This window comes from Macaca mulatta, chromosome 7 (genome assembly GCF_049350105.2).
Source record: "Macaca mulatta isolate MMU2019108-1 chromosome 7, T2T-MMU8v2.0, whole genome shotgun sequence".
NCBI lineage: Eukaryota > Metazoa > Chordata > Mammalia > Primates > Cercopithecidae > Macaca > Macaca mulatta.
This window is the reverse complement of record NC_133412.1, coordinates 51,851,971-51,874,439: the sequence shown is the minus strand read 5'-3', so window position 1 is coordinate 51,874,439 and position 22,469 is coordinate 51,851,971. Positions and strand designations below refer to the sequence as shown.

The following is a 22,469-nucleotide window of genomic DNA, read 5'->3' as shown; positions in this document are numbered from 1 at the left end:
GGGGAGATACACCTAAACCACACAGACAGCATTCTTCTGAAAAGGAGAAGTTGCCAGGGAGTGTGGACCAGTAGTCTCAGTGGCCCTGTACCCTCCAAGCAGAAGTGTAGACTTCTTAGCTCTTCTTCCCTGTGACTGGCCTTCAGGTATAATTTCCAGTATATGGCTGCTTATAAATTCTATAGCTCAGGAGAATAAATAAGAGGCTGCTTTTCCAGAAAATCCAGTATTGGTCTTCCTCCTTTGGAGGCTTAGAGTCAGAACTCTCTTGTAGGCATGGTAGGATCCATGGAGGTGGCCACATCTTGCTTTCTTCAGTGAGTATTAGATTCCACAAGATGACCGCACAGCTAAACATAATTAAAACTTAGGTTTTATGATATTTGTTCCTTTCCTAAAAACCCTCAGTGACTCCTTATTATCCAGAGGGAGCATATAAGCTAAACAAATGTGAACTTTTTTCTCCAAGTAAAACATTCTCCCCAGTGAATAGAAAATCTTGTTTTCCTGTGTTACATTGAACCAAAATGGTTTTTTTTTTCTTTTTGAGACAGAGTCTTGCTCTGTCACCCAGGCTAGAGTGCAGTGGCACAATCTCGTCTCGCTGCAACCTCCACCTCCCGGGTTCAAGTGAGTCTCCTGCCTCAGTCTCCTGAGTAGCTGGGATTACAGGCACCTGCCACCGCGCCTGGCCAATTTTTGTATTTTTAGTAGAGATGAGGTTTTGCTATGTTGGCCAGGCTGGTCTCAAACTCTGGACCTCAAGAGATCCATCCATCTGCCTCGGCCTCCTAAAGTGCTGGGATTACAGGGATGAGCCACCGCGCTTGGCCTCCTTTAAAATTGTTATTATTATTAATTATTATTATTATTGAGACAGAGTTTCCCTCTGTTGCCCAGGCAGGAGTGTAGTGGCGCCACCTTGATTATAGACGTAAGTCACTGGGCCTTGGGATTATAGACGCGAGTCACTGGGCCCAGCTTTTTTTTCCAGTTTTAAAGTATTATTTTTAATTATCCAAAATAAATGTGTAGTAAATACTCTTTTTATAAATCTTTGTTTTCTTGATTGCTTCCTTAGCATATAATTTCAGAAATAGAACTGATCAAAGGGTATGCACATTTTTAAGGATTTATAATGCCAGATGCCTTCCAAAAGATGTTAACAACTTATTGAACTGACAGTATATAAGGGTGCTATAAAGTAATTTATTTATTTGAAAAACAAATCTTTATTGTGTAGAAATATATATTTTAAAAATCCCCCAGGAAAGATGCTCTTCTCTCATTTCCCTATCCTCTTCCTCTTCTTCCACACCTCTGATATAAAGGACATTATTATGTCTTATTAAAACTTCATCCACACTGGGCATGGTGGCTCACGTCTATAATCCTGGCATTTTGGGAGGCCAAGGCAGGCAGATCACTTGAGGTCAGGAGTTTGAGACCAACCTGGCCAACATGGTGAAATCCTGTCTCTACTAAAGACAGAACAATTAGCCAGGCATGGCGGCTGGCACTTGTAATCCCAGCTACTCTGGAGGCCGAGGTATGAGAATCACTTAAACCCGGAGGTTGCAGTGAGCCGAGATCGCACCACTGCACTCCAGCCTGGGTGATAGAGCCAGACTCTGTCTCAAAATGAGATAAAATGAAACAAAATGGAAACTTCATCCAGATGTCTAGACAACATGTATTATGTATTCTTCTGTATTTGCAAGTTACATGTTCATATAGCCATCTACAGATACCAGTTAGCCTTTGTAATCCATTCTCCACTTAAGTTTCACCGTTTACTGGCTTTTCAGTGAATCCCTTGAGGAAAGGTTTGGAATTGAGAGGTAAATCCTTTATAAGGAGAATGCTGCAGTCTATTTGCTATTCATCGATGACTAAACTGCCCCCTGGTCCTCCTGACTGCAGCAGGAACCCCCAGACAGTCATGCAAATGGACTAGGCCTGAGTCTGTAGTTCTTTGCTCTGAAAAAAGAGACATAATGGCTTCTACTTTCTAGTTCTCGTTTTGTGGAAATAATAGAGGAGTTTCTCTAGAATGGTTTTGGATCTGCTGGTTAAAGGGACCTTGGATATTTAGGCCCTGAATTAAATGGTTGCATCTTTGAAGGAAAAGGTGAAAGTAGTTTCTTACACTTTAGTGAAGAGGCCTTTGGAAAATTTTGTTCTAGATGTTGTGTATTCTCTGTAGAGGAGTGCTGGGAATTCCCCAAATTGGTAGAACTAACGGGTAACTGAAGAGAACAGGGAGTGACATGTCAGATTGAGAATCAGTCTTTTGAAAGTGGCAAAAAGACTGTGTAAAAAGAATAGGGTAGAAGATAAAAAGAATAGGGTAGAAGACATTAGATTCAATTCCTCTTTTTATTTCATTTTTTTGATTCCTTGGGAATGATTTCTTCCTAGACTGTCAGTGTTGCATAGTAACCCCACCCATGAAGAGGACTGCAATACTGAAAAACTGCATGAAACTAAGCACTGTGGGTTGGGCAGGGTGGCTCACGCCTGTAATTCCAGCACTTTGGGATGCCAAGGTGGCTGGATTGCTTGAGCTTAGGAGCTTGAGACTAGCCTAGGTAACAAGATGAAACCCTATCTGTACAAAAGATACAAAAATTAGCTGGGTGTGGTGGCATGAAGTTGTAGTCCCAGCTACTTGGGAGGCTGAGGTGGGAGGATCACTTGAGCCTGGGAGGTGGAGACTGCAGTGAGCTGTGATTGTCCCACTGAACTTGGGCAACAGAGCAAGATCCTGTCCCAAAAACAAAAAAACTAAGCACTGGGGATTAGAAATGAATATTTATTTATTTATTTATTTAGAGACGGAGTCTTGCTCTGTCTCCCAGGCTGGAGTGCAGTGGCAAGATCTCGGCTCACTTAGGCAAGGTGTTTAATCTCTGAAAAGTGGAGAATTTAGCAGCAGGCATGGTGACTGGTGCCTGTAATCCTAGCTCCTTGAGAGGATGAGGTGGAAGTGTTAAAGGTGGAGAGTGTCCAGATTATTGGTGTCTTGACAAAAGAATTGGAGAAAATGCACAAAGCAAGGAAGGGACAAAGGAATTTATTAAACATGAAAGTACACTCCGCAGTGTGGCAGTGGGCCTGAGCTTAGAAGTTCAAGGGCTCTGTCACAGAATTTTGGGGAGTTTAAATACCCCCAGAGGATTCCATGGTTACTTCGGGTATGCCTTATGTAAATGGAGAAGATGAAGTAAAGTTACAAAGACATTTACGACCTATGCCCTATGGACAGAATATTTCCTGTTACAGCTGCAGTGTGAATCAGCCTTATGTTCCCTGCCTCCAGACCCTATTTTCCTGCCTCAGGAGGATTGCTTGAGCCTAGGAGTTCAAGTCCAGTCTGGACATCATAGTGAGACCTCTGTCTCTGAAAAAAATTTTTTGAGACAGAGTTTTTCTCTTGTTGCCCAGGCTGGAGTACAATGGCACGATCTCGGCTCACTGCAACCTCTGCCTCTTGGATTCAAGCACTTCTCCTGCCTCAGCCTCCCGAGTAGCTGGGATTACAGGAGCCAGCCACCACGCGCGTCTAAGTTTTTGTATTTTTAGTACAGACGGGGTTACACCATGTTGGCCAGGCTGGTCTCGAACTCCTGACCTCAGGTGATATGCTCACCTCAGCCTCACAAAGTCCTGGCATTACAGGCGTGAGCCACTGAGCCCAGCAATTTTTTTTTTTTTTTTTTTTTTTTTTTTAGACGTAGTCTCCTTCTATAGCTCAGGTTGGAGAGCTGTAGTGCGATCTCGGCTCACTGCAACCTCTGCCTCCTGGGTTCAAGTGATTCTCCTGACTCAGCCTCCTCCCGAGTAGCTGCGATTACAGGTGCCCACTACCATGCCCGACTAATTTTTTGTATTTTTAGTAGAGACAGGGTTTCGCCATGCTGGCCAAACTGCAAAAAAAATTTTTTAAATAAATGAAAAGCAGAGTATTTATATGAAAAAAGTGGGCGACTAAGAGTCTCATGGGATTGTTATAAAGATTAAGAGAGTGTTACTGAAATACTTAGAAGAACTGTCATTTTATTGCTGTCTTTTCCCCTTGTGTTTGGATAGATTACCGTACTTGTTTCACTACCTAACTGTAATTATTAGTCAGTGGGGCTCTCCTTCTCTTAAAGGCCTGGAGAAACTTGTCTTAAATGCTGTCCCAATTCACGAATTGGGAGACGCAGATTTTATGTCTACATTACAAGAGCGAGACTTAAAAGTATGAATTGGGACTAAAGTCAGTGCTCAGGTGCAGCGATCCTCTGTTTTGTTCATCACACAGCTCCCGGCACTTTAATAAATGAGGCTCAAAGAAACGACGGGCTTAGGTCATGCAGTAATCAAATCCAGAACTCATGTTTGATTCCAAAGCCCACACGTTTCCCTGGTTTAGAAACACTAAACATTTAATTCACCGCACCTGGGGCCAGACAGGCACTGGAAAACGCCTGAAGTATGCTAGGAAGGGAAGACTGTGGTAAAAAGGCCAAGAAATGTTTATTTACAGTCGCAGCCGCCATTCAGATCGATTTCACTGTCTTGCAGAAACGCAGGCCGACTGTCGTCTCTTTATCCCATGGCCGATTTCTTGCGAAATCTCCTAACTTTTAAATATTTCCGATCAAAAGACTGCTGCTCAAACGGAGCCCACCGGGAGCGTGTTTGCAAATTCTGGAGTAAACAAGAGTGGGAAGCTGATAAGGTGAGTACCTCAATTCCATAGGGATAGCCAAGAAACGGGGAGTTTCGTACCAAAGGCAAGAATGAGATTCTCCGCCCGAGGGTCCCGGAAGGAGGACTGAATTAAATGCAGATTAGAGTCAGGGCACGGCCAGGTGGCGGGAGAAACAGGCTGACATCCCAGGTGGCTGGCCTATCCAGCCAGCGCGGCCGGAGGTACACACCATGTACAGACCACGACGAGAGGGGTTAGGGGCTTCTCGGGATAAAGGCAGCGAGTGCCTGCGCATTCCCTCCCCTACTCTTTCAGAGGTAAGCCTTCTGTGGAGCAGACCCTAACTCTCCCCCGATTCCTTAGGTCACTCGGCTATTTACTTCCTTCCCCGGCTCCTCAGCGTCCTCCACAGTCCTACAACTTCCGCTTGCCTCCTTGTCTGGGAAACCGCCGACTTCCGGTCGCGCAGTGGTGGGCTGAGCCAAGATGGCTGAGGAGAGAGTTGCGATGGTGAGCGCCGAGATTCTCTTTAGTTGCCCGGCCAGGGCAAGGCAGGCTGGCGGGTGGCCTCTGTCCCATGCAGCGGTTCCTGGAGAGAGGCGGAGCGGGGTGCCGAGCGGCTCAAGGTGGGCGGGACGACACGGTTCCCTTCCTACTGTCCCGGGAACTGGTCGCCTGGGGCAAGTCTGGATACTTAGCAGCACAGGTCCTGTTCTAGGACTGTGGTCCCTCTTGGGGTGCCCTGGACGGAGAAGGGAGACTTCTCACCTGTAATGGCTCTTACCCTAGTCCCATCTTTTTTTTTCTTTCGGGGGTTTGGAAGGTAATAACTAGCAGTTGTGTAGACAGTTTCTGTTAATCCCGTGAATTGGGAATGTAACATGAACGACAGCCTGGAAGCTTGCAGCGTCACTGCCTCCTGCCAGTGGAGCAGGGCTATGTTTTTTCTGTGGTGATTAAGTTTAGGAAAGTACGGTTTTGGAATTCAGCTGAAGGCTGAGTTGGGCGTTAACTCCACAGAACTGCTAATAGAGAGGAACCCGATGAATTCAGGATGAGCTAGTCGCTGTTTTTTTGAGGCATATATCCATAATTGGATCTAATTTCGGTGAAGTGCCAAGTATGAGGATTTGTTTACCTTGCTTTAGTGTTGGGTTTGAAAGCCTGTTCTGTGCATTTGTTAGAATGATTTTAGGTATTCGGAATTTATTGTCTTTCGAAAAACGCCTTGGAAAACAGTACGATAGCAGCCTTTGACTGTTTTACAACTTAGTTTTGGCTAAGCAGCAAGGTTAGTGTTATTGCTAGAGGGCCTTTTGTTTGTTTTCTACTCTCATTTGCAGAGTTGTCATATTATTCTAGTCTAATTAGAAAACTCTGAAGACAAACTTTTTTTTTTTTTTTTGAGACGGAGTGTCGCTGTTGTGGTCCCAGGCTGGAGTGCAATGGCGCTATCTGGGCTCACTGCAACCTCCGTCTCCCGATTAGCTGAGAATACAGGCGCCTGCCACCACGCCCGGCCGAAACATTTGATCCTCCTGCCTTGCCCTCCCAAAGTGTTGGCATTACAGGCATGAGACACAGTGCCCAGCCTATTGCAGTGTTTTTTGTTTTTTCTGGTTTTTTGTCTTTGTTTTTGTTTTTTTGAGACTGAGTCTTGCTCTGTCGCCCAGGCTAGGGTGCAGTGGTGCGATCTGCAACCTCTGCCTCCCAAGTTTAAGCGATTCTCTTGCCTCAGCCTCCCAAGTAGGTGGGATTATAGGCACATGTCACCAAGCCCAGCTAACTTTTATATATTTAGTAGAAACAGGGTTTCACCATATTGGCCAGGCTGGTCTTGAACTCCTGACCTCAGGTGATCTGCCCACCTTGGCCTCCCAAAGTGCTGGGATTACAGGTGTGAGCCATTGTGCCTGGCCCTGTTGCAGTTTTTATTAGAGATGAGTTCTCTCAGCTTTTGTCTATTAGACAATGTCCTTCCTTTTATTTCTAAGGGGTATTTTAGTTGGATATAGGATTCTATGTTGACCTTTTATTTATTCTTTCAGTACTTTAAAGAAGTTATTTTATTGTACTCAGGCCTCATTTGTTTCTGGTGAGAAGTCATTCATCATTTTAATTTTTATTTCCCTTTCCATAATGTGTGGTTGTTCTCAATGGCTGCATCTGTGCATTATATTTACTTTTCAGCAGATTGACTAGGATATGTCTAGGTATGTTTTTCTTTGTATAGAGTTTACTGAACTTCTTGGATCTGTGTTGATGTCTTTCATTAATACTGGTTCTTTCTTGGCCATTATCTGTTTACATTTTTCTCTCGTCTCATACTTTCTTGCTTCTCCTCTTTGGAGATTCTAGTTACATGTATATTAGATGATTTGATATAAACCTACAGATCTCAGATAATTTTTCCCCTGCCCTGTTTTCTTTTTGTTTTCAGTTTGGATACTTTCCATTTAACCATCTTTAAGTTTTTTGATGCTTTCCAATGTTAACCTGTTAAACTTGTTAATTGAATTCTCCATTTAAAATTTTTTTGGTTTTAGTTATTGATGAATACATAGTTGCACTGAATTATTTTTAATTTTTTTCTAATATTTTTATTTCTAGCATTTCATTATATTTGTATAATTACCATTTTCTGCTGAAATTTCCTATTTCTTCATGCATGTTTTCCACATTTTCCACTCTACTTTTTAGCATTTTAATCAGTTATTTTATTGGTTTTTTTTCCTTGTATCAGTTATTTTAAAGATCCAAACTAATAATTCAACATCTGGGTCTTTTCTAGTTCTGCTTCTGTTGGGCCCTTTCTCTCCCTTACCGTGAATCTTATTTTCTTGCTTTTACACGACTTGTATATTTGATTGGATGATGGACGTTTTATGGTGAAAAAAAAAAAGAGAAATTGAAGCAAATATTTACTTCCAAAACAGGGCATGCCCTTTGTATTTTTTTTCAGGCCACTTGAATGGTGGCTCAATGTGATGTATATGAATTCTCGATTGGGGCTTCATTGCAGTTTTAGTTTAGTTTGATTCAGTTTACCTCTAGCTTCAAATATTTTGAATGAAGGTAGAATCAGAACTCTCATATCACCAGGATCTGAGTTTTGGGCATTGGCAAGATTCCAGAGATCTTACTTTGCTTCATAGCTAAGCCACCAGCTTTTATCAAGGTGGGAGATCTTTCCCTGCTTTACAACCTTGCTGCCAGGACTTTTTTTTATCAGTGAGCTGGGGACAGGAGGATATTTTTCTCAGCTCTCACGCGTGCCCTGCCCTTTTGTAGAGGAATGTCCACAATGCCTAGGGATGGGTTTCTTAGCATTTCTGACCCCAGTTAGCCTCCAAGAGTGCCTCTGTTGGATTTCACAACCATCCTGCCTCCCCTTTCATCTTTAAAGGGTATTTTGCCCTTGGGAGAAGTCAAGCTCTCACAGCTTTCCTTCTGTTATCCACAATTTTAGTGTACTACACCCTCCTGTACCTGGTTATCATCTAAGGGGTAAGATTGGTGGGAAGCCTTCCTCTGTGGATTTGGGTCCTCTAGGTTCTAATGGCAAACCAGCCTCCAAGGGGTTGTGAAAATTTTGTTAAATTTCAACATGTTTCTCTTTTCTCCCCCTATAGTATTCCTCTTCCTACCGTAGTTGAACTAGGAAGAACAACAGCTAGGGGGTCTGTTCTCTCCTATGAAGGAGTTGGCACTTTCTGGAGTTTGTATCATTTAGGTTTCTTTGGTTTTTGTTTTTGTTCTGAGACACGGTCTCACTCTTACCCAGCTTGGAGTACAGCCTGTAGTGATCTCAGCTCACTACAACCTCTGCCTGCCTGGCTCAATGGATCCTCCCACCTCAGCCTCCTGAGCAGCTGGGACTACAGGCGTGTACCACCACACTCGGCTAATTTTTGTATTTTTTGTCGAGACAGGGTTTTGCCATGTTGCCCAGGCTGATCGCCAACTTCTGAGCTCAAGCGATCTGCCTGCCTCGGTGCCCCAAGTCCAGGGGTTACAGGCATAAACCACTGCACCCAACTTAGATTTCTTTCTGTCCTTAGTTTTCTGAGGAGTTAAACATATTTTTTATTTTCTAGCTAATCTGGCCTTTTGTTGCTGTTTGCTAGAGTGGGAGGTATATTCCCTTGTGACTTTCTTCATCTCAGTAGTGAATTTCAGAAATAGTTAATTTTTTTAATAAAAAAATTTTTTAGGTCGGGCGTAGTGTCTCACGCCTGTAATCCCAGCACTTTGGGAGGCCAAGGCAGGTGGATCACCTGAGATCAGGAGTTTGAGACCAGCCTGGCCAACATAGTGAAACCCCAACTCTATTAAAAATACTAAAATTAGCTGGGTGTGGTGGTGGGTACCTGTAATCCCAGCTACTTGTGAGGCTGAGTCAGGAGAATCGCTTGAACCTGGGAGGCGGAGGTTGCAGTGAGCTGAGATTGTGCCACTGCACTCCAACCTGGGTGACAGAGCAAGACTCCCTCTCAAAAAAAAAAAAAAAAAAAAATTTTTTTTTTGAAACAGGTCTCACTCCACCCTGGCTGGAGTGCCATGACATGATCATAGCTCACTGCTGGCTTGACCTTCTGGGCTCAAGTGATCCTCCTGCCTCAGCCTCTTGAGTAGCTGGGACCACAGGCATGTGCCACCATGCCTGGCTAATTTTTTTTTTTTTTTTTTGGTAGGGTTGGGGTCTCGCTTTGTTGCCTGTGATCCTCCTGCCTTGGTTTTCCAAAGTGCTGGGATTAAAGGCATGAGCCACCACACCCGGTTAGGAATGGAAGTTTAAACAATGGTTTTATTTGCATATTTCATTAGCTAGTATTTTTTTCCTTTTTTGAGACAGATTCTGGCCCTGTTGCCCAGGCTGGAGTGCAGTGGCACAATCTAGGCTCATTGTAACCTCTGCCTCTTGGCTTCAAGTGATTCTCGTGCCTCAGCCTCCCGAGTAGCTGGGATTACAGGCACCCGCCACCACATCCAGCTAATTTTTGTATTTTTAGTAGAGACAGGGTTTCACCATGTTGGCCAGGCTGGTCTCAAACTCCGGACCTCAGTTGATCCAGCCACCTCAGCCTCCCAAAGTGCTGGGATTACAGGTGTGAGCCATCATGCCTGGCCTCATTAACTGTTTTTAAAATTAAAAGTACCTATAAATTTTGTAGAATCATAAAGAAAAGCAACACCTTCCCATCTTAACTCCCCTAGTGCCTCTACTCCCTCCACAGAGACAAATATCTTAGCAGTTTGTTGTGTTTTCTTTTCCAAATTGTATTTCTAAAATGTGTCAATATCTTTTCCCTTATTGTTTTATTTTTTGTAGAGACGGGGGTCTCACTGTGTTGCCTAGACTGGTCTCAAACTCCTGGCCTCCTACCTTGGCTTCCCACAGTTCTGGCATGAGCTACTGCACCTGGCCTCCCCTTATTGTTTTTTAAAACCTGAATGGAAGCATACTATATTTTCTACACTTCTTTCATGTAACTTATTTTAACAACCTGAGGACTTTTAGAGGCTGCATAGTATGTCTTAGTATAGATGTATCTTAGTTTATTTAAACAGTTGCTGGTTATGGACATTTCCATGTTCCCAGTATTTTTTCTCACAAACAATGCAGTATTATGCCTTTGCCCACATTCACCATTGATTGCTATTGAGTATATCTGTAGTATCAAGAATGGGCATACTGAAAATGCTTCATGAAGTCCACTGAAGCTTCATATTATTTTGAAGTGATATTTCCCAAAGTGTTGGCTGAACTCTCAAGAGTTTGTGGTATAGGGTTCGGGAGGACTGGACACTTCCAAAGAGGCATAAGGTGCTACAGACTTGCCCAGCAGGTGGCATCAGAACAAAGCTGGCTACGGACCTTGTCAGTACAAATGATAAAACATTAAAAATGTAAAAACTCAACTGTAGCTCCTTATTTATGCATATATTGGGGATGCTGAAAAGTTACCGATGCCTGATTCCTCTTCTATGTCCTCAGCCTCTATCATAAAAATAGATAAATGCCATTTTTTTTTTTTTTTTTGTATGCCCAGCACAGCTCTATGATTTGAACGATGTTGATGAGCAGGGTCACATTTGAGGAGATTTGCTAAGGGAAATAAAGATCCATCTGTGACACAAGAAACATGTTTTATGTGATTTCTGGGATTTTCCTGTGAAGATACTTTTTGTTTGTTTGTTTGTTTTACAGTGGATCTCACTCTGTCACACAGGCTGGAGTTCAGGAGTGCAATCATAGCTCACTGTAACCTTGAACTCCTGGGCTCAGGAGATCCTCTCTCCTCAGTCTCCCAAGTAGCTAGGACTACAAGCACATGCCACCATGCCTGGCTCATTTTAAAATTTTTTGTAGAGACGGGTCTCACTATGTTGCCGAGGCTGGTATTGAACTCCTGGTATTGAACTCCTGGGCTCAACTCCTCCTGCCTCAGCCTCCCAAAGTGTTGGGATTACAGGTGTGAACCACAGTATCCAACTTATTATGTTTTTTAAAAAGAGATTTTTCTAATTATGTATATAATTACAACACCTTAAGTTTAGTTATTGCAATTTGAGAAACCAATGTCCTTTCTTATTAAAAAGGCCCTTGTACAGAAAGTGCTCTATCTTCCTCACAAGATCTGGGGTCAAAGGAGAGATTTTGAAACATTATAGCAATGGCTTCTAGTTACTGAATAAAGAATGTCATTTGCTCCTCACAGGACCCCTTTCAGGGGGATTTTACATATTGGGAAACAGCCTCATGAGCTTTCTACAAACATCTTTGTCCTCGAGTCTTCCCATTTCAGCAATTGGCTGTACCACTCATCCAGCAGCTTTCAAAGTTAGAAACGTGGCAATCTTCCTTTAACATCCATTTGCCTTTCCCTCATTCCCCCATATCCAATTCTGTGTATTGGAGGTTTTCCCACCTCTAAACTTGAGAATCCATTTACTTTTTCTCCATCTCCTTTGCCATTACACTAGTCCAAGTGAAGCGTTTCATCGTCTCGTTTGCAGTATCCTTTAGTTTACATTAGATTATCAATTTTTGTCCCCCTCCCAATTCAGTCTCTACTCATGAGCTAACATGAGTTTATAAAGTGTTCATTCTGACCATGCCATTCCTTGCTCAAACTTCTCTAGTGCCTTCCCAATAATTTTATTACAATAAAATTCCTCATTTGGCCTTTGTGGATCTGCACTCTACCTCTTCTCCTATTGCAACCAACCCTGTTACCTTTTTCTCTTTTCACACTGGTCTTCATTCTGTGCTGCAAACTGGCTGAGTTTCTTCCATCCTCAGGGCCTTTTGCACAAGTTCTTCCTTTGCCTTAGAATTCTTTCCTGGCCTGCACACCTCTTCATCCCCTTTCCCTAAGCTAATGCTTTACCCTTTAGGTCTCATTTTAAACATCTCTTACCCAGGAAAAATTTCCCTGTCCAAACAAGTCTAGATTCCCCTTTGTTTGTTCTAACTGTTCTATATTTCTCCTTCTTAGCATTTATCACAATTCTTGATATGTTGTCCTTTTCATTTCCTCAGTCTCTATTATTGGAGTAGGTAATACATCCATATAGTACAAAATTCAAAGTGTATTAAAGGTATAGAGTAAAAAGTCTTCTCTTCCCTGTCCCCCTGCTACCCAGTTCTCCTCTTTAGAACCACTTTTAGCATTTTGAATATCCTTCCCGAAATATTTTCTAGGTATACAAGCAATTATGTATATATTATTCCTCTTTATTTTTGCCTTTCATTAATACAGATACTATATGCATTTTCTGAACTTTATCTGTTAATAATGTATCTTGGCAATTATTCTATATTAATATGTAAATAGTTACCTCTTTCTTTTTCATGCACCATATAGTATGGACTTTTATTTAACCTCTCTCTAGGTTGGTTTTAGGCATTGGTTATTACAAATAATGCTGCATTGAATATCTTTGTATGTAAAGTGATTTCCCATGTTTATGCCTATAGAATAAATTACTAGAATTGAAATAATTAAGTTAAAGATTATGTGCATTTTTAATTTTGATAGTTACTGCCAAAGTGCTCTCAATGGAAGTTTTACCAATTCCCACTAGTGAATGCATTTGTCCTCACAATTACGTCAGTGAAATTTTTGTTCTTTGCCAATGCAAGAAATGGAAAGTATCTCTTGGAAACTAATTTGCATGTTTTTTTTCCTTGCACAGTTATATTTTCATATGTTAAAGAGCCATTTGTATTTCTTGGTGAACTGTTCATAAACTTTGCTTACTTATTATCTAATGTCTGACTAATTTGCTATACTCTAAATTCCCAATTTATACTGAAGTCTCGCCCTTCCAATTTAGACATACAATCTTCTCTTCAGTGGTGTCCACACCAAAAAATCCACAGGCCCCTGAATTTTATATGGGCCTAAGAGTCTTACTGAAAATTGGAAGTCTTAAGGTGTAGTCCATTTTATGCAGTGTGAGGCCTTTCATGTTCTGAAATGTACCACTCTTGACTGACTTTTTCTTCTTCACCCTGTCCAGCACTGTGCCCTTATTAGCCAGAGAAATGTTCCCCTTTCTCCCAGGAAATGTTCTGACTTTACCCTGGTCCCTCAAGGACTCTCCTTCTCTCCCAAATTAACTTTCAAGGAGTTTCTCCAACCCAAAATGGCACCTTCCTGAAAAGATTTCTAGTGGATACTGTTTTCTCTACCTCACTACAGATGTATTTTGCTGCTTGGCTCCCCTCTCTCCACTTTGCTATGGCAAACATTTTTTTCCAGAAATCTATCAAATGAAATGAATATGTGGCCCCTTGTGGTGATTTTTGTTGGGATCCCTGGTATTGATTTCTTCTAGTTTAGATAATTCCACCGTGGCAAGCTTTTATTCCTAGCATACAGCTCATGAGGAGAATGTAAGTCACTTGGTGTTATTAATGCCAAAATAGTAAACAAGAACACAAAATTTGCTAGATTAGAAGTGGATTTTTTTTTTTCCAGGCCGGACACAGTGGCTTATGCTTGTAATCCCAGCAGTTTCGGAGGCTGAGGCAGGCAGATTGCTTTGAGCTCACGAGTTCGAGACCGGCCTGGGCAACACAGCGAAACCCCGTCTGTACAAGGGTAATTTTATGAAAAAATTAGCCAGGTGTGGTGGCGCACACCTGTGGTCCCAGCTACTGGGGAGGCTGCGGTGGGAGGATGGCTTGAACCTGGGAGGCAGAGGTTGCCGTGAACCCAGTTTGTGCCATTGCACTCCAGCCTGGGTGGCAGAGTGAGACCCTGTCTCCAAAAAAAGAAATAAAAGGGAAGGAATGAATTAGCATGAATGAGAAAGGCATGATCTGCAGTCAGCCACCCATGGTCAAAGTTAGCAGATACCAACTCATTCTCAGAGCGAAGCAAAATCAGCCGAATGCTTTTGGCAAACTGGTTGCCTCCCTGTCATCATCATCTGGGCTCACTGTGGCTTGCCCTTCTGGCCTTGCCTCTGACCTTGCCATCTCTGGGGAGGCTTCTTTGCAAGCCCAAGCCTGGGCTCCCCCTCTCAGAACCATGTGCATACTTGTCCTGCAACTGGCTTTTTGCCTGAGCCTCCTGGAGGGCAGGGGCCATCTGGCACAAACCTGCATCCCAGGTTTAGCAGTTGCTAAATTAATGAACAAATACCAAGTCTTTCACAATGTAACTTGAGAGTGGAGGTAGTGGTAGTGGCAACTCCATCTGGGGGATGAGAGAAGGTGGAGGCTGAGTTTTGGGGGTGGCTTGCAAAAGAAGAGGAGAGACTATTAGCAGCTAAAGAAGTGGCCAGGGTAAACACCAAGCATTTTCCTGACTGGGGAGCTGTGGGTTTGTTTAAAGGTAGGGCTGAGTAAGGGGTGAAACCAGTGAGCAGGAGAGATGGCTAGTGCTGGACTGGAGTGAAAGGCATCTGTAGAGGCAGGAGACAGGATGGGGAGGGAGAGGAGTTGGCCTAGGACAGGACAGGACAGGACAGGACAGCACTTATTTGAAGACTGGGGGGCAGGAGGAAAGGAAGGGGAGGGATTGAGAAATGACCTGGAGGTCCTCAGTCAGCTGGGAGAAGACCTGGAAGAGTGGGGATCAGCTGCTGTTGGGATGGAGAGGAGGGCCAGGAGAGGCAATGACTCACACGGAGGGAGGGTCGGGCATGGGGACTGGGCGGTGGGGGGGTGGGGATGGGGGGCGGGAAAGACATATTTGCAGGGGATCAGAAGGCCCCGTGGCAACTTTGTGTAAGTCCTGGTTCAGTCAAGGAGAGGAATCCGAGGGGAAAGGCTGATTAGACCCATGGCCCACTCTGAGAGAAAGGGGTATTGTGTGGGTGCAGGAGGAAGAGCAGCTGGGAAGTAGGAGTGCCTGGGACTGGATCCAACTGGAAAGGGGGCAGATATGTCCCCAGGATCAGGGTAGGGACCCTCTAGGAAGGGGGTGTTCTGAGAGGGAGGTTGTGGGGAGCACTGTGTAGGGGTCCTTGGGGGTGATTTCTGGGAAGGGGAAGTCTGGGGCAGGGCTGTGAGGAGTCAGGAAAGAAACTGTGAAGTCCACTCCTCACCCACCTCCTGAACCCTGGGGTCTGAGACCCTCAGGAAAGAGAGTTCAGTGGCACAGGAGGGTCCAGGGCAGGAGACAGAAAAGTGGCCTCTCAGGTCTTCTTGGAAAGGAACTCTGACCACCAGTGTGAATAGTCTCGCAGAAAGCTAAGCAGACACCCAGCGAAAGCCGGCCCCTCCCACTCTGGGAGAAGGGAGGGGCCAGCGGTTGCATGGGCAGCTTTCCTTGTGATGCCACAGGTCCTCTGGACATGCTGCTGCCTGGCCACACCTCCTTTCCCTTTCATCTTTCTCATCAACCAGTGGGCTTGGGAGCATTGAGGCCATGCCCCTATTCTGTGTTCTAGTGCGGTTCTGGTTATCCCTCCTCTGGCTTAGTACAGAGCAGGCATGTTGGATTTGGGGCTTTTGTTTTGTTTTGTTTTTGAGACGGAGTCTCACTCTGTCACCCAGACTGGAGTGCAGTGGTGTGGTGCAATCCTGGCTCAATGCAACCTCTGCCTCCCGGGTTCAAGCGATTCTCTTGCGTTAGCCTCCTGAGTAGCTGGGATTACAGGCACCTGCCACCACGCCCAGCTAATCTTTGTAGTTTTAGTAGAGACGCAGTTTCACCATGTTGGACAGACTGGTCTTGAACTCCTGATCTCAAGTGATCCACCCACCTCAGCCTCCCAAAGTGCTGGGATTACATGTGTGAGCCACCGTGCATGGTCTCTTGCTGTTTTTATACTTTCTCTATATCCGTATAGAGATGTTTCCCATGTAAGTTTTTGTTTCTTTGAATTTCTCATTTTTATTACCCCTGCATCATCTGCTACCCTGAAGGATCAGGAGGTAAGAGGCCCTGGGCCAGGGTGCAGTGACCCTGAAGGCCAGCCCTCCAACCTCCTCTCACAGCGGGAGCTGGGTGCCCCTCTGCCAACTGAGACAGTCCACATACACCCCAGCCCTAATGATTGTTCTCTCTACCTCTCCCCGCAGTCCTCCTCCAACTCCTCCTCTCTGCATGCGCCTCAGAGCTGGTACCAAGAACTGGAAGTAGCCCTGGACTCAAGCTCCGCAACAATCAATCAACTCAATGAAAACGTAGAATCATTGGTAAGAGTCCAGTGGGGTCTCCTGATTCCACGCTGCCAATCTTGGGCCTTAGTTTCCCCTTGGGGCTCTGAAGAAAGGGGCTGAGGGCCCCTGGTCCAATGGGCAGATGGGGAGCTGAAGCAGCCAGGCCTCACCTGGGGGACCCCAGAGCAAGGAGGATGCAGCATGGCTCTTCTGTCACTCCCTTCTTTGCCAACTCTCTCTTCTTCAGACACCCCTGCTCCAGTCCTTGCCACACACACCCTGGGGTTGTCACCTCTCAGGGAAGCACTAGTCTGACTGGTTGTCAGGGGCCCCATATTTCTGCCCTGACTCAGTCTCTAATTTGCCCTTGAGTCTGGACAAGCCACCTCTCCTCCTTGGGCTCATGTTTCCAGAGGAGGTAGAGAGTATCAAAGGTCTCTGTTAGCTCTGAGAGTAGGAGATTTGGGACCCTAGAATGGAAACCTCAGGGCCAAGGACTCTCGCCTGTCCTTTTCTGTCCTGTATCTCTGCTGTGAAGAACCGTACCTGGCTTGTATGTGCTCAGTAAATGTTTGTTGAATGAACACACCTTTCTAAATCACAAGCTGGCAGAAGGGTGGGCCTTTCTCAGACTCCATCTCTAGAGGTTTATGTTACTGTCCTTTCGAGAGAATCCAGATTCAGATTTTGAGTTCTGTGGCTATTGGCGAAAACCAACAAAGACCCAAATCCTCTGTCTTTGGGAGCTTGAGGAGAGTTGACCAGTTCGTGTTGCCACTTGGCCTGAGAACTTTGCCTTTAAAATCCATTCCTGGCCCCCGCCTACCACATCCTGGTCTGGGGAATAGAGCCCCGTCAGTCACCTGAATTTGACTCTCCCCACAGAAACAACAGAAGAAACAAGTGGAACATCAGCTGGAAGAAGTAACTTTTTTTTTTTTTTTTTTTTTTGTTCACGATATAAATGCTGGGTTTGGGGGGAATTCATGACTGCTGCGTTTGGGAGGCACTCAAATGTAGAGGTGCCAGTCTCATGTCGCCCACTCCCAGCCTGGGGAAGAAGGCTCACCCCTCAGATTCTACCCCATCCTTCCAGGTTATCCCCCGGTAACCTGGTCCCATGGGTAGGCCTGTCCTGGGGCATTGGTGGCATGCTGGTGGCATGTCTCTTGCTGTGCCATCTCTGTCTCCTTCGGGTAAGGGCTCTGTCTTCCTCTTCCTATAGGAAAAGAAAGCAAACTATGGAAATACACAAAGCACAAACAGAGCAGTTAGGGGTGAGTGGAAGGTGTGTTTTCTCCTGTCCTCCCAAGAATGTTTCTTTCCTTCTCTTTCAGTGCTTGCTTGGCTTTTCTCCCAAAGGTTCAATTCCAGACAATCAACATCCTCATGTTGGAAAAGGCAGACTTGAAGACCACAGTTTACCATACTAAACGTGCCGCCACTCCCTTCGAGGGTGGGAATCTGGCACCCTGTTATCCTTCAACCTAGCACTTTGACAGGTCTTTAGGGGGAGTCCATTGGGCCCCATCTCAACCTCTTTCAGTACAGGAGAATCCAAGGATCTGACCAGCCACTTGCAATATTCCTTGCAGCGTATTGGAGAGTTGGAGCAGGCTCCCTCTGCTGTCTCCATGCAGCAGCAGGAAGAGGACAGGGTGAGTCCAATGAGCTGCCCCGTCCCCTGGCAGCCTGGCTTCCCAGATGCAGGAGTGAGCCTGAAGGTCCCTTCTGCAGGATGCAGTGTCCTGCCCAGAAGGCAGCATGCTCATTTCTCGCTGCTTTTGTGTATGGTTGTTAGAGGCAGCCTGGGGTGAGTCAGCTGCTGTGGGTGAGTTGGGGGCACCGTGGGGAGCGAGCACTGGACGCAGAGCTCGGAGGCCACACAGCAGCTCGAGGACTGGATGGTGAAGATGAGAAGTTTCGATGTGGGGAGCCCAGGCCATTCCACACAGTGCCCCTTAAAAGGGCAAGGGGTAGGCTCAGTATACAACTCGGTCAGTAAAGATCAAGTCATTTCCATACCTGGGGTCTAGTTTTTAAAGGAACTGTTCAACACAGTCCTGGAACAGGAGAGGCTGCAGGAGTGGGAGGAGAGGCTGTGGGAGCAGGAGAGGCTTTCGGAGCAGGAGGAGAGACTGCTGGAGCAGGAGGGGCTGCGGGAACAGGGAGAAAGGCTGAGAAAGCAGGAGGTAGAGGCTGCTGGAGAAGGAGAGGCTGCTGGAGAAGGAGAGGCTGCTGGAGCAGGAGGAGAGGCTGAGGAAACAGGAGGAGAGGCTGTGGGAGCAGGAGGAGAGGCTGAGGGAGCACGAGAAGAGGCTGCTGGAACTGGAGCAGAAAGCCAAGCTCTGGGACGAGCAGGCAGAGACACACATGCATACCATGCAGAATGACTGCACCACCATCAGCCACGCGCTCTCCCAGAACCACGAGCTTGGCGAGCAGCTGGGTGAGGCACAGTACAACTTCCAGGAGCTGGTGGGTTGCCCCACCACGGGAGCCTGCCCTCCTCCCTGGCCCTCCATGCCTTTGTTTCCCCACCTGTAAAATGGGCATATGTAGCCCTCACATGAAATGGTACTTCTAAAGGAACCTGTGAGCCAGAGCCCTGCTCTGATGACTATGAGAGAGAGGGGATGATTTTTCTAACCTGCCTCCACCCTTCCCTGTGACATGGGAGGCAGACATCAAGTTCTGGGGTCTCCAGCTGCAGTGGGTAGCTGCTGATTGCTTCTCTTTGTCCAGAACAGTGAGAACAAGAGCGCACCGCAGTTGGAGCAGCAAGTAAAGGAGCTGCAGGAGAAGAAGCTGAGCGAGGTGAAGGAGATGGTAACCTCTGCCCCATCCAAGAAGGGCTGGGAGGCGGGCACCAGCCTCTGGGGAAGGGAGGTGTGAGGCCAAAGGCAGCTCCAGCCTGGGGGCAGGCGATGCCAGCACCCTTCAGGGCAGTCCTGTGACTGTTTCTTGCTTCCTGCCCTCTGACTTTTAGAGGTGGGTAGCCCTGGGTTCCTCCCATGTCTGGACATTATACTCCCAGCTAGAGGCATGGAGCCTCCCAATCAGAGGGGAAGAGACAGTGGTATAAGAGGCTCCTTATACCGGGGCTGGTGGCTCACGCCTATAATCCCAGCACTTTGGGAGGCTGAGGCAGGAGAATCCCTTGAGGTCAGGAGTTTGAGACCAGCCTGGCCAACATCATGAAATCTCATCTCCACTAAAATTACCAAAAAAAAAAAAAGAAAAAAATTAGCCAGGCATGGTGGCACATGCCTTTAATCACAGCTACTCAGGAGGCTGAGGCACGAGAATCGCTTGAGCCTGGGAGGTGGAGGTTGCAGTGAGCTGAGATTGTACCACTGCACTCCAGCCTGGGCCACAGAGTGACACTCTTGTCTCAAAACAAAACAAAACAAAAAAGCCTCCTGAGATTCAAACTGGATTCCGGCCTGGGTTCCACTGGTCACCATTCAACTACTTTGCATCTCTAAGTCTCTGTTTCGTTAACTTCAAAAGCAAGTTAGCATTTTGCTTGCAGAGGTGCTGTGGATTAAATGAGAGAATACATGGAAAGCATTAGGCTTGTAGCACACTTAGCAGATGGTGGTTGGCTCCCTCTGGTTTTCCACCAGTCTGTGGCCTACAGTTTAAATGGTAGGAAGGAGGTGAGATTTTAGGCTGGGGAAGGAAATATGGGGTTCTAGGCAAGGGAGGAATTCTCTATGGCCTGGAGCAAGGGGCCAGGGACCTGGGCAGATGACAGAGCCCCACAGTGCTCTCGCTACCCTATTAATGGGCCCAGAATCTGGAAGCGAGTCACCACGTGCCCTCATGCCCAGGGTCTTCCTGGTGGTGGAGCAGCGGCGAGACTAGTACCTGGGTCACCTGCAGCAGTACGTGGCCACCTATCAGCCGCTGACCTCTGAGAAGGAGGCGCTGCACAGGCAGTTACTGCAGACCCAGCTCGTGGACCTGCTGCAGCAGCAGGAAGCTTGGGGAAAACCGGTGGCTAAGATGGCCTGCCAAAACTGCAGGAGACCCAGGGGAGGGACTTGCTGAGGACAGAGCCCCAAGAGGGACGACCTGGCATCTTCCGTGCCTTCTCACTCTCTTTCCCGTCCCCTTAGGAGCGCCTAGAAGCTCCCAGCCAACAGAAATAGCAGCTAGAGACCCAGTTGAGCCTCATGGCTCTCCCTGGAGAAGGTACAGGAGACCACTCAGAGAAAAAGGAGACAGCCCCAGGAGGAAGGGGGTACTGTCAGCAGCATAGGATTGAGAAGCTGGAAGAGACCTTTAGAACAGCTGGTCATTATGCCGACCGGGTGTCTGCACTAAGCTTGGCATGAATATGGTGACCTCCTGGGATTGAGGGGCCACCAGGTTGCCTAAGGATGGGTGGACTGGCCCAGATCAGAAAGGGAACAGGTCAGAACTCCCACACCAAGTGGTAGCAGGACTGTGCCTGGGAAATATAGCAAGATCTTGGTGCTTAAAAGGAAAAATAAAGAACAGCAGCTCATTCCCCTCTGGGGAAGGGCTGGGTCAGGGTTACACAGTGAGGGTGGGGAGAGGTGGGCCCACAGTACCTCCCTAGTTGGGTTGTCTGAGGACCCCTCTGGCCACCTCCCCACAGGAGATGAAGGAGGACATCTGGACACTGAGGAGGAGGAGGTGCCTCAGCCCATGTCAAGCATCCTGGAGGACCTGGAGAGCCGGGAGGCCATGGTGAGCTGACTCCCCCTACACCTCCTTTGCCACCTTCCTCTGTGGTCCCTCCCAGACTCCCTTATGCTCTTGGTTTCCCCACCTTCTGATTTCTTACCCCTTCCAGGAGCCAGTGGTCAGACACCATTTCACCTCTGACCAAGAGGTGCACTCTCTGAGGTCCCAAGGGAAGGGGCTGCGCTCCACCTCCCTGCCCCGTTTGTTCTGTGAATGTCCCTACAAGTAGGGCATCAGGGTGGCCAGTCCATGCAGCCAGGTTCCAGACATCCCCAGGATCTCAGCCCCTCCAAGGGTACCTGGAACATTGAGGCAGAGGGAAAAGCAACTGGCCGGAACACACACCCAGCTCCCCACACGCTCTAGAAGGTTTCTGGTCTCTGCCTCTCAGGACCCCAAACTCCCCCGATTCAGCCTCGTCTTAGTTCTGACTCTAGTACCCAGAATTTGCCTCTATTTCCCAGTCCAGAAATTGGAAAAGAACATCTCCAGGTCCCTTGCTTGAAGACCTGGCCAGAGCTGGTGCCAGGCTACAGACACCTGGAAGGAGGCGAGAAGGGCACACTCGCTTTCCCCTTGTCCTGGGAGGCCCACACACCAACATTGCCACCACTGCTGCCCCCGAGGAGCACAGCCAAAGTAGACACACACAGGAAAAGGGGAAGGGTTGAGTGAACCTGGGACACTGCACCCCAACTTTAGTGTATTTTTGAATTCAATTTGCTAATATTTAGTGGAGGATTTTTGCATCAGTATTCATCAGTGATATTAACCTGTAGTTCTCTGTTTTGGATGTATCTTTGGTTTTGGTATCAGAGTAATGCTAGCCTTGTAGAATGAGTTTGAAATAGTTGGGTAAGTTCTCTAGTTTTGGAATAGTTTGGGTAAGGTTGGTGTGAGTTTTTCTTTAAATGTTTGGTAAAATTCAGCAGTGAAGCACTAGGTCCCAGATTTTCTTTGCTGGGAGACTTTTTATTACCACTTCGATCTCATTATTTGTTACTGTTCAAGTTTTGGATTTCATCATGGTTCAATCTTGATAGGCTGGATGTGTCTAGAAATTGATCCATTTTTAGTTGGTTTTCTTATTTCTTTGTATATAGTTGCTTATAATAGCCACTAGTGATCCTGTGAATTTTTGCGGTATCAGTTGTAATGTTTCCTTTTTCATCTTTGATTTTATTCATGTGGGTCTTCTTTTTGTCTTAGTCTTAGTTAGGCTAAAAGTTTGTCAATGTTGTTTATCTTTTCCAAAAACCAACTATTCTTTTCATTGATGCTTTGTTTTTTTCATTTCAATTTCATTTATTTCTGTTCTGATCTGTATTATTTCTTTTCTTCTAATAATTTTGGGTTTGCTTTGCTCTTGCTTTTCTATTTCTTTAAGGTGCATTGTTATGTTGTTTATTTGATGCTTTTCTA

At 46.1% G+C, this 22,469-nt stretch overlaps 1 protein-coding gene and 3 long non-coding RNA genes across 10 annotated transcripts in view; 1 reads left to right on the top strand and 3 right to left on the bottom strand.

The window, feature by feature from the left end:
* Nucleotides 1–4,416: 4,416 nt before the first annotated feature.
* On the bottom strand, nt 4,417–5,130 carry LOC114675421 (uncharacterized). Its single transcript, XR_003726441.2, has 2 exons — nt 4,780–5,130; nt 4,417–4,698 (listed from the first exon to the last, which is right to left on the bottom strand). It is a non-coding gene; the product is annotated as an uncharacterized LOC114675421 (long non-coding RNA).
* A 39-nt stretch (nt 5,131–5,169) lies between these two features.
* LOC144329987 (uncharacterized) lies at nt 5,170–20,972 on the bottom strand. Its single transcript, XR_013395763.1, has 2 exons — nt 19,716–20,972; nt 5,170–6,079 (listed from the first exon to the last, which is right to left on the bottom strand). It is a non-coding gene; the product is annotated as an uncharacterized LOC144329987 (long non-coding RNA).
* LOC114679448 (uncharacterized) overlaps nt 5,170–22,469 on the top strand; it is a 42,451-nt gene continuing 25,151 nt past the window's right edge. For 5 of the 7 annotated variants that reach the window (XM_077939846.1, XM_077939845.1, XM_077939844.1 and 2 more), the window contains exons 1-4: nt 5,170–5,212; nt 16,248–16,364; nt 17,875–17,986; nt 20,959–21,050. In XM_077939846.1, coding sequence (XP_077795972.1) covers nt 5,189–5,212; nt 16,248–16,364; nt 17,875–17,986; nt 20,959–21,050 — 345 coding nt within the window. In that variant the 5' untranslated portion in view covers nt 5,170–5,188. Of the gene's footprint in view, nt 5,213–16,247; nt 16,365–17,213; nt 17,253–17,874; nt 17,987–19,073; nt 19,158–20,958; nt 21,051–22,469 lie in introns of all 7 variants that reach the window. The other 2 variants (XM_077939843.1, XM_077939849.1) reach the window with 2 other exon arrangements.
* LOC144329982 (uncharacterized) lies at nt 16,246–19,577 on the bottom strand. The gene is made up of 2 exons (XR_013395757.1): nt 18,468–19,577; nt 16,246–18,427 (listed from the first exon to the last, which is right to left on the bottom strand). It is a non-coding gene; the product is annotated as an uncharacterized LOC144329982 (long non-coding RNA).